This window comes from Oncorhynchus clarkii, chromosome 7, assembly GCF_045791955.1.
Source record: "Oncorhynchus clarkii lewisi isolate Uvic-CL-2024 chromosome 7, UVic_Ocla_1.0, whole genome shotgun sequence".
Classification (NCBI taxonomy): Eukaryota; Metazoa; Chordata; class Actinopteri; order Salmoniformes; family Salmonidae; genus Oncorhynchus; species Oncorhynchus clarkii.
The window spans coordinates 35,681,608-35,695,454 of record NC_092153.1 but is presented as its reverse complement, the minus strand read 5'-3'; the positions used below and the strand labels follow the sequence as shown (position 1 = coordinate 35,695,454).

The 13,847-nt window shown below is 41.0% G+C and overlaps 1 protein-coding gene across 2 annotated transcripts in view; it reads right to left on the bottom strand.

Annotated features, from left to right (window-relative positions):
* Positions 1-4,186: 4,186 nt before the first annotated feature.
* LOC139413230 (rho GTPase-activating protein 40-like) overlaps positions 4,187-13,847 on the bottom strand; it is a 33,377-nt gene continuing 23,716 nt past the window's right edge. The window contains exons 11-15 of one of the 2 annotated variants that reach the window (XM_071160370.1): positions 10,536-10,751; positions 10,193-10,336; positions 9,812-9,948; positions 9,567-9,622; positions 4,187-6,859 (exon numbers count right to left, since the gene is read on the bottom strand). In XM_071160370.1, the coding sequence (XP_071016471.1) occupies positions 6,744-6,859; positions 9,567-9,622; positions 9,812-9,948; positions 10,193-10,336; positions 10,536-10,751 (669 nt within the window). In that variant the 3' untranslated portion in view covers positions 4,187-6,743. The remainder of the gene's footprint in view (positions 6,860-9,566; positions 9,623-9,811; positions 9,949-10,192; positions 10,337-10,535; positions 10,752-13,847) is intronic. The other variant, XM_071160369.1, reaches the window with a different exon arrangement.

Sequence of the window (13,847 nt, the reverse complement as noted above, 5' to 3'; positions counted from 1 at the left end):
CCAGGACATAGACATATCAGATATTGGCAGAAAGCTTAAATCCTTGAAAATCTAACTGCACTGTCCAATTTACATTAGCTATTACAGTGAAATAATACCATGTTATTGTTTGAGAGTGCACAATTTTTAACATGAAAAGTTATTAATAAAGAAATTAGGCACATTTGGGCAGTCTTGATACAAAATGTTTAACAGAAATGCAATAGTTCATTGGATCAGTCTAAAACTTTGCGCATCTAGTGGCCAAAATCTAAATTGCACATGGGCTGGAATAATGCATTATGGTCTTCCTCTTGCATGGTTGTTAAAAAATAAATCCTTTGTATTATCTTTTACCAGATATATTGTGTTATATTCTACTACATTACTTTCACATTTCCATAAATTTCAAAGTGTTTCCTTTCAAATGGTACCAAGAATATGCATATCCTTGCTTCAGGGCCTAACAGGCAGTTAGATTTGGGTATGTCATTTTAGGTGAAAAATGGGGGAAAAAGGGTTTAATCCTACTAACAGCATTGACACTTGGACTGGAACCAGTGCTTTGGTCAGATTACATGAAAATAGAGCTCCTGGGCCACGCAAACCAGTGGTGGGTTTGGCGACGAAATTAGAATGCATGAGCAGAAAACAACCCCTTACCTACAGTACCGTAAAATATAATATGGTGGTGGACATTTTAGCCCAAAAACCTGGAGTGTCAAAGACTATAACCCCAAGCACACATCAAAATCCACAAAGAAATGGTTAATTGGCCACAACAATCAACATTTTGCAATGGCCATCTCAGACTCCGCACTTGAAACCTTTTATAAACCTGTGGTTTGAATGGAAGAGGGCTGTCCATAAGCGCAGATGAAGGATTTGAAGGATCTGGAAATATTCTGTATGGAGGAATGGTCTAAGATCCCTCCCAATGTGTTCTCCAACTCATAAAACATTTTAGAAAAAGGCTCAGTGCCGTTATCCTCTCAAGATGAGGTATTCAAAGGTATTAAAAACAGGGGTGTCAATCATTTTCACCCTTACCTTTTTAAGAAAAAAAAGATAACTTGTTAGACAAAACCTCTTTCTCTGAGAAATTGTATTAGTATAAAATGATACAATATAGTTCAGTATTTGAATTATTTATTTTAAACAGTCATTTCTACCAAGAGTGTCAATACTTTCGGAGCCCACTGTACACAACTACCACTGTAACCTACAGTAGGTTAAATTATTTTGTCAGCTGTACAACTGAGAGCATTGCGGGAGCATTTGATAGTATGTAGATTATTACAAAGCAATGTCCATTCATTGAAGATATTCTCAAGACACATCGACTCAGGTTTTTACCGTAAAATAACAGTTTCTGTGTTTGTTCTTTTCTTGTGCTACCTCTCATGTCGATCTCTTAGGTGCTTGTCACACAAGTGTTCCTCATATCATTTGCATTACACTGTTTTAAGGGCTTGAATTACATTACGCCCTAACGAAAGGACACAGAATTGGCCATTGAACAGTACAATATAGGGAGAACATGCATCAGTACTCCACATACAGTACATGTGACCCAGTTGATTGTTCAGTTGATTTTGTGTTTGTGTGTGTGTGTGTGCTTGTGTGTGTGTGCATGGAGTATGCAAGCGTGTACAGTATGTACCCACACATTACATCCACACGTGTTCTGGCCTGGGCTGGGCTGTATCTAGGGTGTCACTAGTTCCCCTGAGAATAACAGAGCTTTAAAGGTGACCTAGTTCCACTGATTAATGTCAGCAGAAGGTCTGCTCCATCAGTGCTTTGCTTTGTGTGTGTGTTCCATCAGTGCTTTGTACTGGGGCAATGAACTGTGCCACGGACTCAGCCACAGCCCAGTTGGGCTTGTGTAATGAAGCTCAAAACACACACACACACTAGCATTCTCTTTATCAAACAGAAGTAGTGGCTCCTCTGTGGCTCTGGCTCTGTATAGAACCAGGACTTTCTGTGACTGAGATGAGATCTATACAGTTTGTTTGAGCGTGTGTGTGTTTGAGCATGTGTAAACATTTTAAACTGTGTGTAGCGGTGCATAATGTCTGCGAAGAGTAGCATACACAGTGGGGTCCGAAATTATTAACACCATTGATAAAGATGAGTAAAAATGAATAATTCAAATACTGAGCTATTTTGTATGCAAAAGAAAAAGGGAAATTATATTATTTTATACTAATACAATTGCTCAGAGAAAAAGGTAAGGGTGAAAATGATTGCCACCCATGTTTTCAATACCTTTCAATACCTCATCTTGAGAGGATAACGGCTCTGAGCCTTTTTCTAAAATGTTTTGTGAGATTGGAGAACACATTGGGAGGGATCTTAGACCATTCCTCCATACAGAATCTTTCCAGATCCTTTATATCCTTCATCTGCACTTATGGACAGCCCTCTTCAATTCAAACCACCGGTTTTCAAAGGGTTTCAAGTGTGGAGACTGAGACGGCCATTGCAAAATGTTGCTGTTGTGGCAAATTAACCGTTTCTTTGTGGTTGTTGATGTGTAAATGTTATTGTCCTCCTGGAAGATCCACTTCCGCCCAAATTATTTTCTGCTCACGCATTCTCATTTCGACGCCAAACCCACCACTTGCGTGCGTGGCCAAAAAAGAGCTCTTATTTTCATGTCATCTGACCAAAGCACCGGTTACAATCCAAGTGCGAATGCCGCTTAGAGAACTCCAGACGTTTACATTTGTTGGATGACATGAAAATGAAGCTCTTTGGCCGCGCACGCCAGCGGTGAGTTTGGCGTTCCAATGAGAATACATAAACAGAACATCATCCCATACAGTGTCTTCAGAAAGTACTCAGCCCCCTCGACTTTTTCACCATTTTATTGTGTCACAGCCTGAACTTAAAATTGGATTCAATTGAGATTCACAATTTGTCACTCAACACACAGTAACCTATAATGTCAGTGGAATTGGGTTTTAAGAATATCATCTTCACAAATTAATAGAAAAATTAAAAGTTGAAATGTCTTGAGTCAGTAAGTAGTCAACCCCTTTGTTATGGCGAGCCTAAATAAGTTCAGGAGGACAAACTTGCTTTTAAAAAGAAATCACATAAGTTGCATGGACTCCAATCTGTGTGCATGATTTATGAATGACTACCTCATCTCTGTACCCCACACATACAAATATCTGTAAGGTCCCTCAGTGAGTAGAGAATCTCCCCAGAAAGACCAGGGAGCAGGGCCGGCTCCAGGCATATGCGACATAAACGGTCGCTTAGGGCCCCGACCGCTGAGGGGGCCTCAACCAAAAAATAATAAATATATTTTAGGAACTCAGTCGGGGTCTAAACTTACTGTTGAGAGTTAGAATAGTAGAATGCACAAGGTGTAATTTCGAAATTTGGTTGTGCATCAGCAGTTTTTTCTTGTTTTATCAGTCACTGACAATTGATTAATTAGCAATGTCAGCTAACAATTTTTTGATTGGTAAAAATTTTGCTTGGGGCCGACCAAAATACCTGGGAGGTTGTCCAATGCCTCACAAAGAAGGGCACCGATTGATAAATGGGTATAAAAAAAATATTTAAAAAAACACTGAATATTCCTTTGAGTATGGTGTTATTAGTTAGGCTTTGGATGATATATCAATACACCCATTCACTACAAAGATACAGGCGTCCTTCATAACTCAGTTGCCAGAGAGGAAGTAAACTGCTTTCATAATGAGGCCAATAGTAATTTGAAAATTTGGATGGATTGACAACTTTGTAGTTACTCCACAATACTAACCTAAATTACAAAGTGAAAAGAAGGAAGCCTGTACCGAATGAAAATATTCCAAAACATGCATCTGCTTGCAAAAAGGCACTAAAGTCATACTGCACAAAATGTGGTAAAGAAATTAACATTTTGTCCTGAATACTGAGCATTATGTTTGGGCCAAATCCAAGACAACACATCACTGAGTACCACTCATATTTTCAAGCATTAGTGGTGGCTGCATCATGTTATGGGTATGCTTGTCATCGGCATGGACAAGATCATTATTTTTGGGATAAAAATAAATGGAATAGGTAAAGGTCAAATCCTAAAGGAAAACTTGGTTCAGTCTGCTTTCCAATAGACACTGGGAGACAAATGACAAGGCCAAATCTACAGTTTGGTTGCTTACTAAGATGACATTGAATGTTCCTGAGTGGCCATGCTTCAGTTTCGATTTATATTTATTTGAAAATCTATGGCTAGACATGAAAATGGTTATCTGGCAATGATCAACAACCAACTTGACAGAGGTTGAATATTTTTTTAAAGAATGATGGGCAAATGTTGTACAATCCAGGTGTGCAAAGCTCTTACACATGTGTAATTACCCAGAAATACTCACATCTGTAATTGCTGCTAAAGGTGTTTCTAACTCAGGGGGTTGAATAATTATCTAATAAAGACATATTAGTTTTATTTTTCATATATTTAAAAAATAATGTTAGAATTTTTCTTCCACTTTGACATGACAGAGTATTTTGTGTAGATTATTTAAAAAATTCAATGAAATACATTTTAATTCCACTTTGTAACTCAACAAAATGTGGAAACAGTCAAGGGAGTTGAATACTTTCCGAAGGCACTGTACCTACTGTAAAATATGGTGGTGGATCTTTGATGTTATGGGGTTATTTGCTTCCACTGGTCCGGAGGCCCTTGTTAAGGTCAACGTAATCATGGACTTTACCCAATACCAGGACATTTTAGCCCAAACTTGGTTGCCTCTGCTAGGAGGCTGAAACTTGGCAGGAAGTGGATCGTTCAGCAAGAGAATAACCTCAAGAACACATCAAAATCCACAAATAAATGGTTATAATATTATTTGTTACACAAAATCTTGTTCTCTGAACAATTCAATTCGAATAAAATAATATAATTTCCTATTTTTTTTAGTATACAATATAGCTCAGTATTTTAATGATTTATTTTATACAGTCATTTATGCTCATCTTTATCAAGGGTGTCAGTCATTTCAGACCCCACTGTAAATTCATGGTAGGTTGTCATGTTGTGGAAAATAATGTACATGGTGGTCACAGGAGGTTGGTGGCACCTTAGGACAGGCTTGTGGTAATGGCTGGATAGGAATAAATGGAATGGTATCAAATACATCAAACACATGGGTTCCATTTGTGTGATAGCATTGCATTAGCTCCATTCCTGCTAATAGTATGAGTCGTCCTTCCCACAACAGCCTCCAATGATGGTGTTGCATACTGTCTCTAACATCTGAGCATCATCAAAAACGTGTAAACACTATTAATAGATTTCATATACAGTACCAGTCGAAAGTTTGGACACCTACTCATTCAAGGGTTATTCTTTATTTTTTACTATTTTCTACATTGTAGAATAATAGCGAAGACATCAGAACTATGAAATAACACATATGGAATCATGTGGTAACCAGAAAAAGTATTAAACAAATACAAATATATTTAATGTTTGAGATTCTTCAGTAGTAGCTACCCTTTGCCTTGATGACAGCTTTGCACACTTTTGGCATTCTCTCAACCAGCTTCACCTGGAAACCTAAAGATTCTGAAGAATCTCAAATATAAAATATATTTTGATTTGTTTAACACTTGAGTAGGCGTGTCCAAACCTTTGACTGGAACTGTATGACATGTATTTTAGAGGAACGGATTACAAATGGGTAATAGAAATAGAAAAAGAGGGATGCAGAAGTGCATCAAAATACAACTCATCAACCAAGGTACTGTATAAGAGCAATAACACTGTAAAAAGCCCCCAAAAAGACTGGATGAGCTCACATGACTTATGTTACTAACTATTTCAGCAACAAACATACCTATTCATTTCAAAGGACAACATTCATGACTACATACACGTACATACAGATAGACACATCCAATCAATTATAAATAGTCAATCAATCCATCGCCAGATTCAATACTTAAAATCCTTCATTCATCAAAAACAAAAATGAGAAAACAGAAACGAAGTCCAGCTTCACTCTCTGTTATTAAACAACGGTTCCCTTTAGAGGTCCAGTAGTAATGTCTTAAAGGCTGACCTTTGACCCCTTAAAGAGAAGAAGGATCTCTGTCCTCTGCTCTGATTAGGGCTCTTATTGAGAGTCTACAGGGACAGGGCCCAAAGGCCCCAGAAAGAACAGAGCCAAAGTCATACAGAAGGGACAGGACATGGGGCTATCAGCTCATTAGAGTCTCTGACTGTCCCCCTGTGAAAGAGACAAAAAAGGAAAACAGATATACTGTACATGTTCCACTCCCATTCCTTTTGTGATCAAATGTCTGAGAAGAAGGAATGGAGAGCTAGCAAAAAGAAAGAGAGAGTGAGAGAGATGGAGTGAGAGAGACTCTGTGGCTGCTGTTGTAAGCAGCGGTGCATCAGATCCCCATCTGGGTTCCTGCGGATGCTGGGAGGTGATTGGCTGAGAGCTGCCAAGCTAAGAAGCAGCCTCAGCCTCTCTTCCATCTGAAGGTGTGGAGGTGAAGTGTTTTTGAGCAGTAGCTCCCCCTCTCTGTCTCTCTGCTTTGCACCTCCTAGTCTGGTCTCCCCTGCATTGAGCAGAGGAAAAGGGGAGAGAGGGCTCAATGAGAGGGCTCAATGAGGGGGCTCAATCTTGAGGTGGTTTGTTTTTTAACAGCAGCAGCAACTTCCTCCTCCTGGTCTCTCTCCTCCTCTGGCTGGCTCTTGAAGATCCCTACTGGTCTCTCCCTTTGCCTGCGGCTGTCTCTTATTGGTGCGGCCCCCTGGTGGTGACCAGTGGTTTCAGTTTGATGACCCATTCCCCACTGGGGTTGGTGTTGTACAGGTCCAGGAGATGGGTCTCTGGGTCTAGGCAGTGTTCACCTATGGGACAGAACAGAACAACACAAGGTTGATTCAATACTGAAGGACAGGCAAAGCATCAATACAGGACTAAGATCGAATCGTACTACATTGGCTCCGACGCTCGTCGGATGTGGCAGGGCTTGCAAACTATTACAGACTACAAAGGGATGAATAGCCGAGAGCTGCCCAGTAACACGAGCCTACCAGACGAGCTAAATAACGTCTATGATCGCTTCGAGGCAAGTAACACTGAAACAAGCATGAGAGCATCAGCTGTTCCGGACAACTGTGTGATCACGCCCTCCGCAGCCGATGTGAGTAAGACCTTTAAACAGGTCAACATTCACAAGGCCGCAGGGCCAGACGTATTACCAGGACGTTTAGTCCGAGCATGCGCTGACCAACTGGTAAGTGTCTTCACTGGTATTTTCAAGCTCTCCCAGTCTGAGTCTGTAATACCAACATGTTTCAAGCAGACCACCATTGTCCCTGTGCCCAAGAACACTAAGGTAACCTGCCTAAATGACTACCGACCCGTAGCACTCACATCTGTAGCCATGAAAGGCTGGTCATGGCTCACATCAACACCATTATCCCAGAAACCCTAGACCCACTCCAATTTGCATACCGCACCAATTTGCATACCGCTGCTGCTACTCTGTTATTATCAGGGGCGGCAGCGTAGCCTAGTGGTTAGAGCGTTGGACTAGTAACCGGAAGGTTGCGAGTTCAAACCCCCGAGCTGACAAGGTACAAATCTGTCGTTCTGCCCCTGAACAGGCAGTTAATCCACTGTTCCCAGGCCGTCATTGAAAATAAGAATTTGTTCTTAACTGACTTGCCTGGTTAAATAAAGGTTAAAAAAAAAAAAAAAAAAAAAAAAAAAAAAAATCTATGCATAGTCACTTTAATAGCTCTACCTACATGTACATATTACGTCAATTACCTCGACACTAGTGCATCCGCACATTGAATCTGTACCGGTACCCCCTGTATATAGCCTCCACATTGAATCAGTACCAGTACCCCCTGTATATAGCCTCCACATTGACTTTGTACCGGTACTCCCTGTTATAGCCTCCACATTGACTCTGTACCGGTACCCCCTGTATATAGCCTCCGCACATTGAATCTGTACCGGTACCCCCTGTAAATAGCCTCCGCACATTGAATCTGTACCAGTACATAGCCTCCACATTGAATCTGTACCGGTACTCCCTGTATATAGCCTCCACATTGACTCTGTACCGGTACCCCCTGTATATAGCCTCCGCACATTGAATCTGTACCGGTACATAGCCTCCACATTGAATCTGTACCGGTACTCCCTGTATATAGCCTCCACACATTGAATCTGTACCAGTACCCCCTGTATATAGCCTCCACATTGACTCTGTACCGGTACCCTCTGTATATAGCCTCCACATTGACTCTGTACCGGTACCCCCTGTATATAGCCTCCACATTGACTCTGTATCGGTACCCCCTGTATATAGCCTCCACATTGACTCTGTACTGGTACCCCCTGTATATAGTCTCCACATTGACTCTGTACCGGTACCCCCTGTATATAGCCTCCACATTGACTCTGTACCGGTACCCTCTGTATATAGCCTCCACATTGACTCTGTACCGGTACCCCCTGTATATAGCCTCCACATTGACTCTGTACCGGTACCCCCTGTATATAGCCTCCACATTGACTCTGTACCGGTACCCTCTGTATATAGCCTCCACATTGACTCTGTACCGGTACCCCCTGTATATAGCCTCCACATTGACTCTGTACCGGTACCCCCTGTATATAGCCTCCACATTGACTCTGTACCGGTACCCCCTGTATATAGCCTCCACATTGACTCTGTACCGGTACCCCCTGTATATAGCCTCCACATGGACTCTGTACCGGTACCCCCTGTATATTGTTATTTACCACTGCTCTTTAATCATATGTTATTCTTATCTCTTACTTTTCAAAGGTTTTTTCTTAAAACAGCATTGTTGGTTAAGGGCTTGTAAGTAGGCATTTCACTGTAAGGTCTACTACACGTGTTGTATTCGGCGCATGTGACAAATACAAATTTAATTTGATTTATACAGGTTACTGTCATTGAGATAAAATGTCTTCTGCGAGAAAGATGTTGATAACAGTTTGAAACAGTGTTTTCTGCTTTACTGACAAACAGGCGCCAACTTTGCCCCTGGCGCAATCATGTGAATGGGAATGGTTAAGTTCCGTGAATGCAAGTACAAAGGAAATAGTGTGTTTGAGTGGTTGGGTCTGTGAGAGCACAGTATCATACAGTAGATACATGTGTAAGAATTTGTCTGCTCCGATAACTGCAGATGTACACAGATGGCTCGCTCCACCCCACCTGCTCCCCCTCTCTCGGCCTCTCTCCCTCTCTATGCCCCTTCCCTGTATCCAGTTCATTGCGTAAGACCTGGCCAGTGTAATCAGTTCAATGAGCAGAAAGACATGCAAATGTCAGAGTCACTCATGTAATTTTCTAATGTGGCTCTCAGCCTGAGAAGATAGCAAACCTGGATTCAATGCTAGATTAAATCGTGTATTTAGCTGTGCTTGATTGAGCTCGCCTGTTGAAATTGAACCAATAGAAAGAAAGCAAACACTGAAAGTATTTGAAAGAATCCAAATAGTATTTGAAGCAGGGTCTGGTAAATAGTCTTATTACGGAGCAAAGGTTTGTGTTGTGGTACCTACCGATATTTCCTCCCACTTCATAGATGGCACAGTCTGGGTGGGATACCGAACCGTTCCTATGATAAAGAACAAACGGATGCAATTGATTTTATGAAACACCTTCAAAACTTCCACATTCTCCATTTCTACCCAGTGAGTAGGCAATGCAGTATTTCTGAAGCATTAGCTTTCTAAAATTGTGTGTTGGTCTATAGGGATTTATACTAAATACATTTGATTGATTGATTGATTGTAGTGTACTGTACCTCTTGGTGTTGTCAGAGCTGCAGAGGTGCCTGTGGAACTGAGCCAGCAGGTCTGAAGCCCTAGAGCTGATGTTAACCTGCACCTCCATGGTGCTGCTCATCAGATCTCCCACCTGGATCTTCACTGTACGACACGGCTGGTGGGGGGAGATGAGGGAGGGGATAATAATCCATTTGTGACGACGGAAATCTTTCTGACATTTTACATTTGCATCATTTGGCAGTCATCCAGAGCGACATACAGTCTTCTGCTTATTTTATTCACATCCTTTATATGGGTGACCTTCGTTGAGATTAAAAATCTCATTTACAAGTGACAATGGCCCAGGGTCTTCTTCTCCCAACTCCACAACAAACATCCTGGCCAGTTTGAGAGCCTACCTCTGATGAGTTCTTGTCAGGTTTGTCCTTGCTGTCTTGGTGTATTTTCCTCAGCAGGTTCTTGATGCGTCGGTCGTAGAACTGGTACCTCCGGTTACGGTTCTCATTCAGTTTTCGCACCTGGCTCATCAGGAAGTTGGGGATCTATAAGGGAGAAGCAATTTCATGAATTCACCCGGTTCAGCTGTTTGACGGCATTTTGTTTACAGTGAGTGTGAATTGCGTAACATGAACCTACCACCCATCCTAGATGCTAAGGAGGAAGAAGATTAAAAAGATACTTGAATGTTGTGTTTGTGTTTTGTTTGATGTTGGTGGTAAAGCCTGGAGGTCTTTAACTTACGGTCCAGAGCAAGTCCTGGTAGCGTATGAGGAGCCTCATGATGTCAGCAGCCTTCTCGGCCTGTCCCTTCTCCACCCCTGGCCCCCCGTCAGTGAGGCGGGAGGGCACGGCTTTGTGGAGGAACAGGTTAGGGGCCATGATGGTGGACACGGCCCACAGGTTCATACGGTTCCTCCTCTCTCTGGACACCACCTTACTCAGAAACTCCAACAGAGCCTGTCAATGTTGACATTTTGTTGTTGTTGAGATTGATATGGTTGATTTGAATGGTGATAACCATAGGGAGATGTTGTTTTGTCTGATATACACTGTCGATTTTCCCTTCTGGGGAGAAATATAATTATAATTAAAAAACAATGTTCACACATTTTTTAAAACATCAAGGCAGGAGCATAACAGACGTTTATACTTTAAATTGGATCAGATACTTTGAGTCATCCATTAAAAACTGTTAGATAAAAGTGGCCTAGTTATGTAAAGGTATATATATATATATATAAGCTAGAAACAGAGTGCCCTCTCATGCCATACATGGAGGAGTTAACGCACACTTACAGAATATATTATGTCAGCGAGACATACAGTGCCTTGCGAAAGTATTCGGCCCCCTTGAACTTTGCGACCTTTTACCACATTTCAGGCTTCAAACATAAAGATATAAAACTTTATTTTTTGTGAAGAATCAACAACAAGTGGGACACAATCATGAAGTGGAACGACATTTATTGGATATTTCAAACTTTTTTAACAAATCAAAAACTGAAAAAATGGCCGTGCAAAATTATTCAGCCCCTTTACTTTCAGTGCAGCAAACTCTCTCCAGAAGTTCAGTGAGGATCTCTGAATGATCCAATGTTGACCTAAATGACTAATGATGATAAATACAATCCACCTGTGTGTAATCAAGACTCCGTATAAATGCACCTGCACTGTGATAGTCTCAGAGGTCCGTTAAAAGCGCAGAGAGCATCATGAAGAACAAGGAACACACCAGGCAGGTCCGAGATACTGTTGTGAAGAAGTTTAAAGCCGGATTTGGATACAAAAAGATTTCCCAAGCTTTAAACATCCCAAGGAGCACTGTGCAAGCGATAATATTGAAATGGAAGGAGTATCAGACCCTTGCAAATCTACCAAGACCTGGCCGTCCCTCTAAACTTTCAGCTCATACAAGGAGAAGACTGATCAGAGATGCAGCCAAGAGGCCCATGATCACTCTGGATGAACTGCAGAGATCTACAGCTGAGGTGGGAGACACTGTCCATAGGACAACAATCAGTCGTATATTGCACAAATCTGGCCTTTATGGAAGAGTGGCAAGAAGAAAGCCATTTCTTAAAGATATCCATAAAAAGTGTTGTTTAAAGTTTGCCACAAGCCACCTGGGAGACACACCAAACATGTGGAAGAAGGTGCTCTGGTCAGATGAAACCAAAATTGAAATTTTTGGCAACAATGCAAGACGTTATGTTTGGCGTAAAAGCAACACAGCTCATCACCCTGAACACACCATCCCCACTGTCAAACATGGTGGTGGCAGCATCATGGTTTGGGCCTGCTTTTCTTCAGCAGGGACAGGGAAGATGGTTAAAATTGATGGGAAGATGGATGGAGCCAAATACAGGACCATTCTGGAAGAAAACCTGATGGAGTCTGCAAAAGACCTGAGACTGGGACGGAGATTTGTCTTCCAACAAGACAATGATCCAAAACATAAAGCAAAATCTACAATGGAATGGTTCAAAAATAAACATATCCAGGTGTTAGAATGGCCAAGTCAAAGTCCAGACCTGAATCCAATCGAGAATCTGTGGAAAGAACTGAAAACTGCTGTTCACAAATGCTCTCCATCCATCCTCACTGAGCTCAAGCTGTTTTGCAAGGAGGAATGGGAAAAAATGTCAGTCTCTCGATGTGCAAAACTGATAGAGACATACCCCAAGCGACTTACAGCTGTAATCGCAGCAAAAGGTGGCGCTACAAAGTTTTAACTTAAGGGGGCTGAATAATTTTGCACGCCTAATTTTTCAGTTTTTGATTTGTTAAAAAAGTTTGAAATATCCAATAAATGTCGTTCCACTTTATGATTGTGTCCCACTTGTTGTTGATTCTTCACAAAAAAATACAGTTTTATATCTTTATGTTTGAAGCCTGAAATGTGGCAAAAGGTCGCAAAGTTCAAGGGGGCCGAATACTTTCGCAAGGCACTGTATCATATCATTAATGCCCCTCCTACATTATGTTATGTACAGTGCCAACAGAAAAGATTCATACCCATTGACTTATTCCACATTTTGTTGCATTTCAGCCTGAATTCCAAATGGATTAAATATTGTGTTTTCTCACCCATCTACACACAATACCCCATAATGACAAAGTGAAAACATGGTTTTAGTAATTTATGCTAATGTCTTAAATGAAATACAGAAATATCTAATTTACATAAGTATTCACACCCCTGAGTCAATAGTTTGTAGAAGCACCTTTGGCAGTGATTACTTTTACTGAGAGTTGTACTCAGTGTTGTATTGGATTTGCCCCAAACATAACACTTGGTATTCAAGCCAAAAAGTGAATTGCTTTGCCACATTTTTTGCAGAATGACTTTAGTGCCTTATTGCAAACAGGATGCATGTTTTGGATTATGTTTTATTCTATACAGGTTTCCTGCTTTTCACTCCGTCAATTAGTTTAGTATTGTGCAGCAACTACAATGTTGTTGATCCATCCTCAGTTTTCTCCTATCACAGCCATTGAACTCTGTAACTGTTTTAAAGTCACCATTGGCCTCATGTTGAAATCCCTGAGCGGATTCCTTCCTCTCCGGCAACTGAGTTAGGAAGGACGCCTGTATCTTTGTAGTGACTGGGTGTATTGATTCACTATCCAAAGTGTAACTAAGAACTTCACCATGCTCAAAGGGATATTCAATGTCTGTTTTGTTTTTTTACCCATCTACCAATAGGTGCCATTCTTTGCAAGGCATTGGAAAACGTCCCATGTCTTTGTGGTTGAATCTGTGTTGGAAATTCAAAGCTCGAGTGAGGGACCTTACAGATCATTTGTATGTGTGGGTTACAGAGCTGATGTAGTCATGAAAAAAATAATATATGTGTCTAATTAAGCAAATGTTTACTCCTGAACTTATTTAGGCTTGCCATAACAAATGGTGTGAATACTTATTGACTCAGGACATTTCAGCTTTTACATTTTTTTGTTATTTCTAAAAACATAATTCCACTTTGAAATTATGGGGTATTGTGTGTAGTCCAGTGACAGAAAACATATATTTAATTCATTTTAAATTCAGGC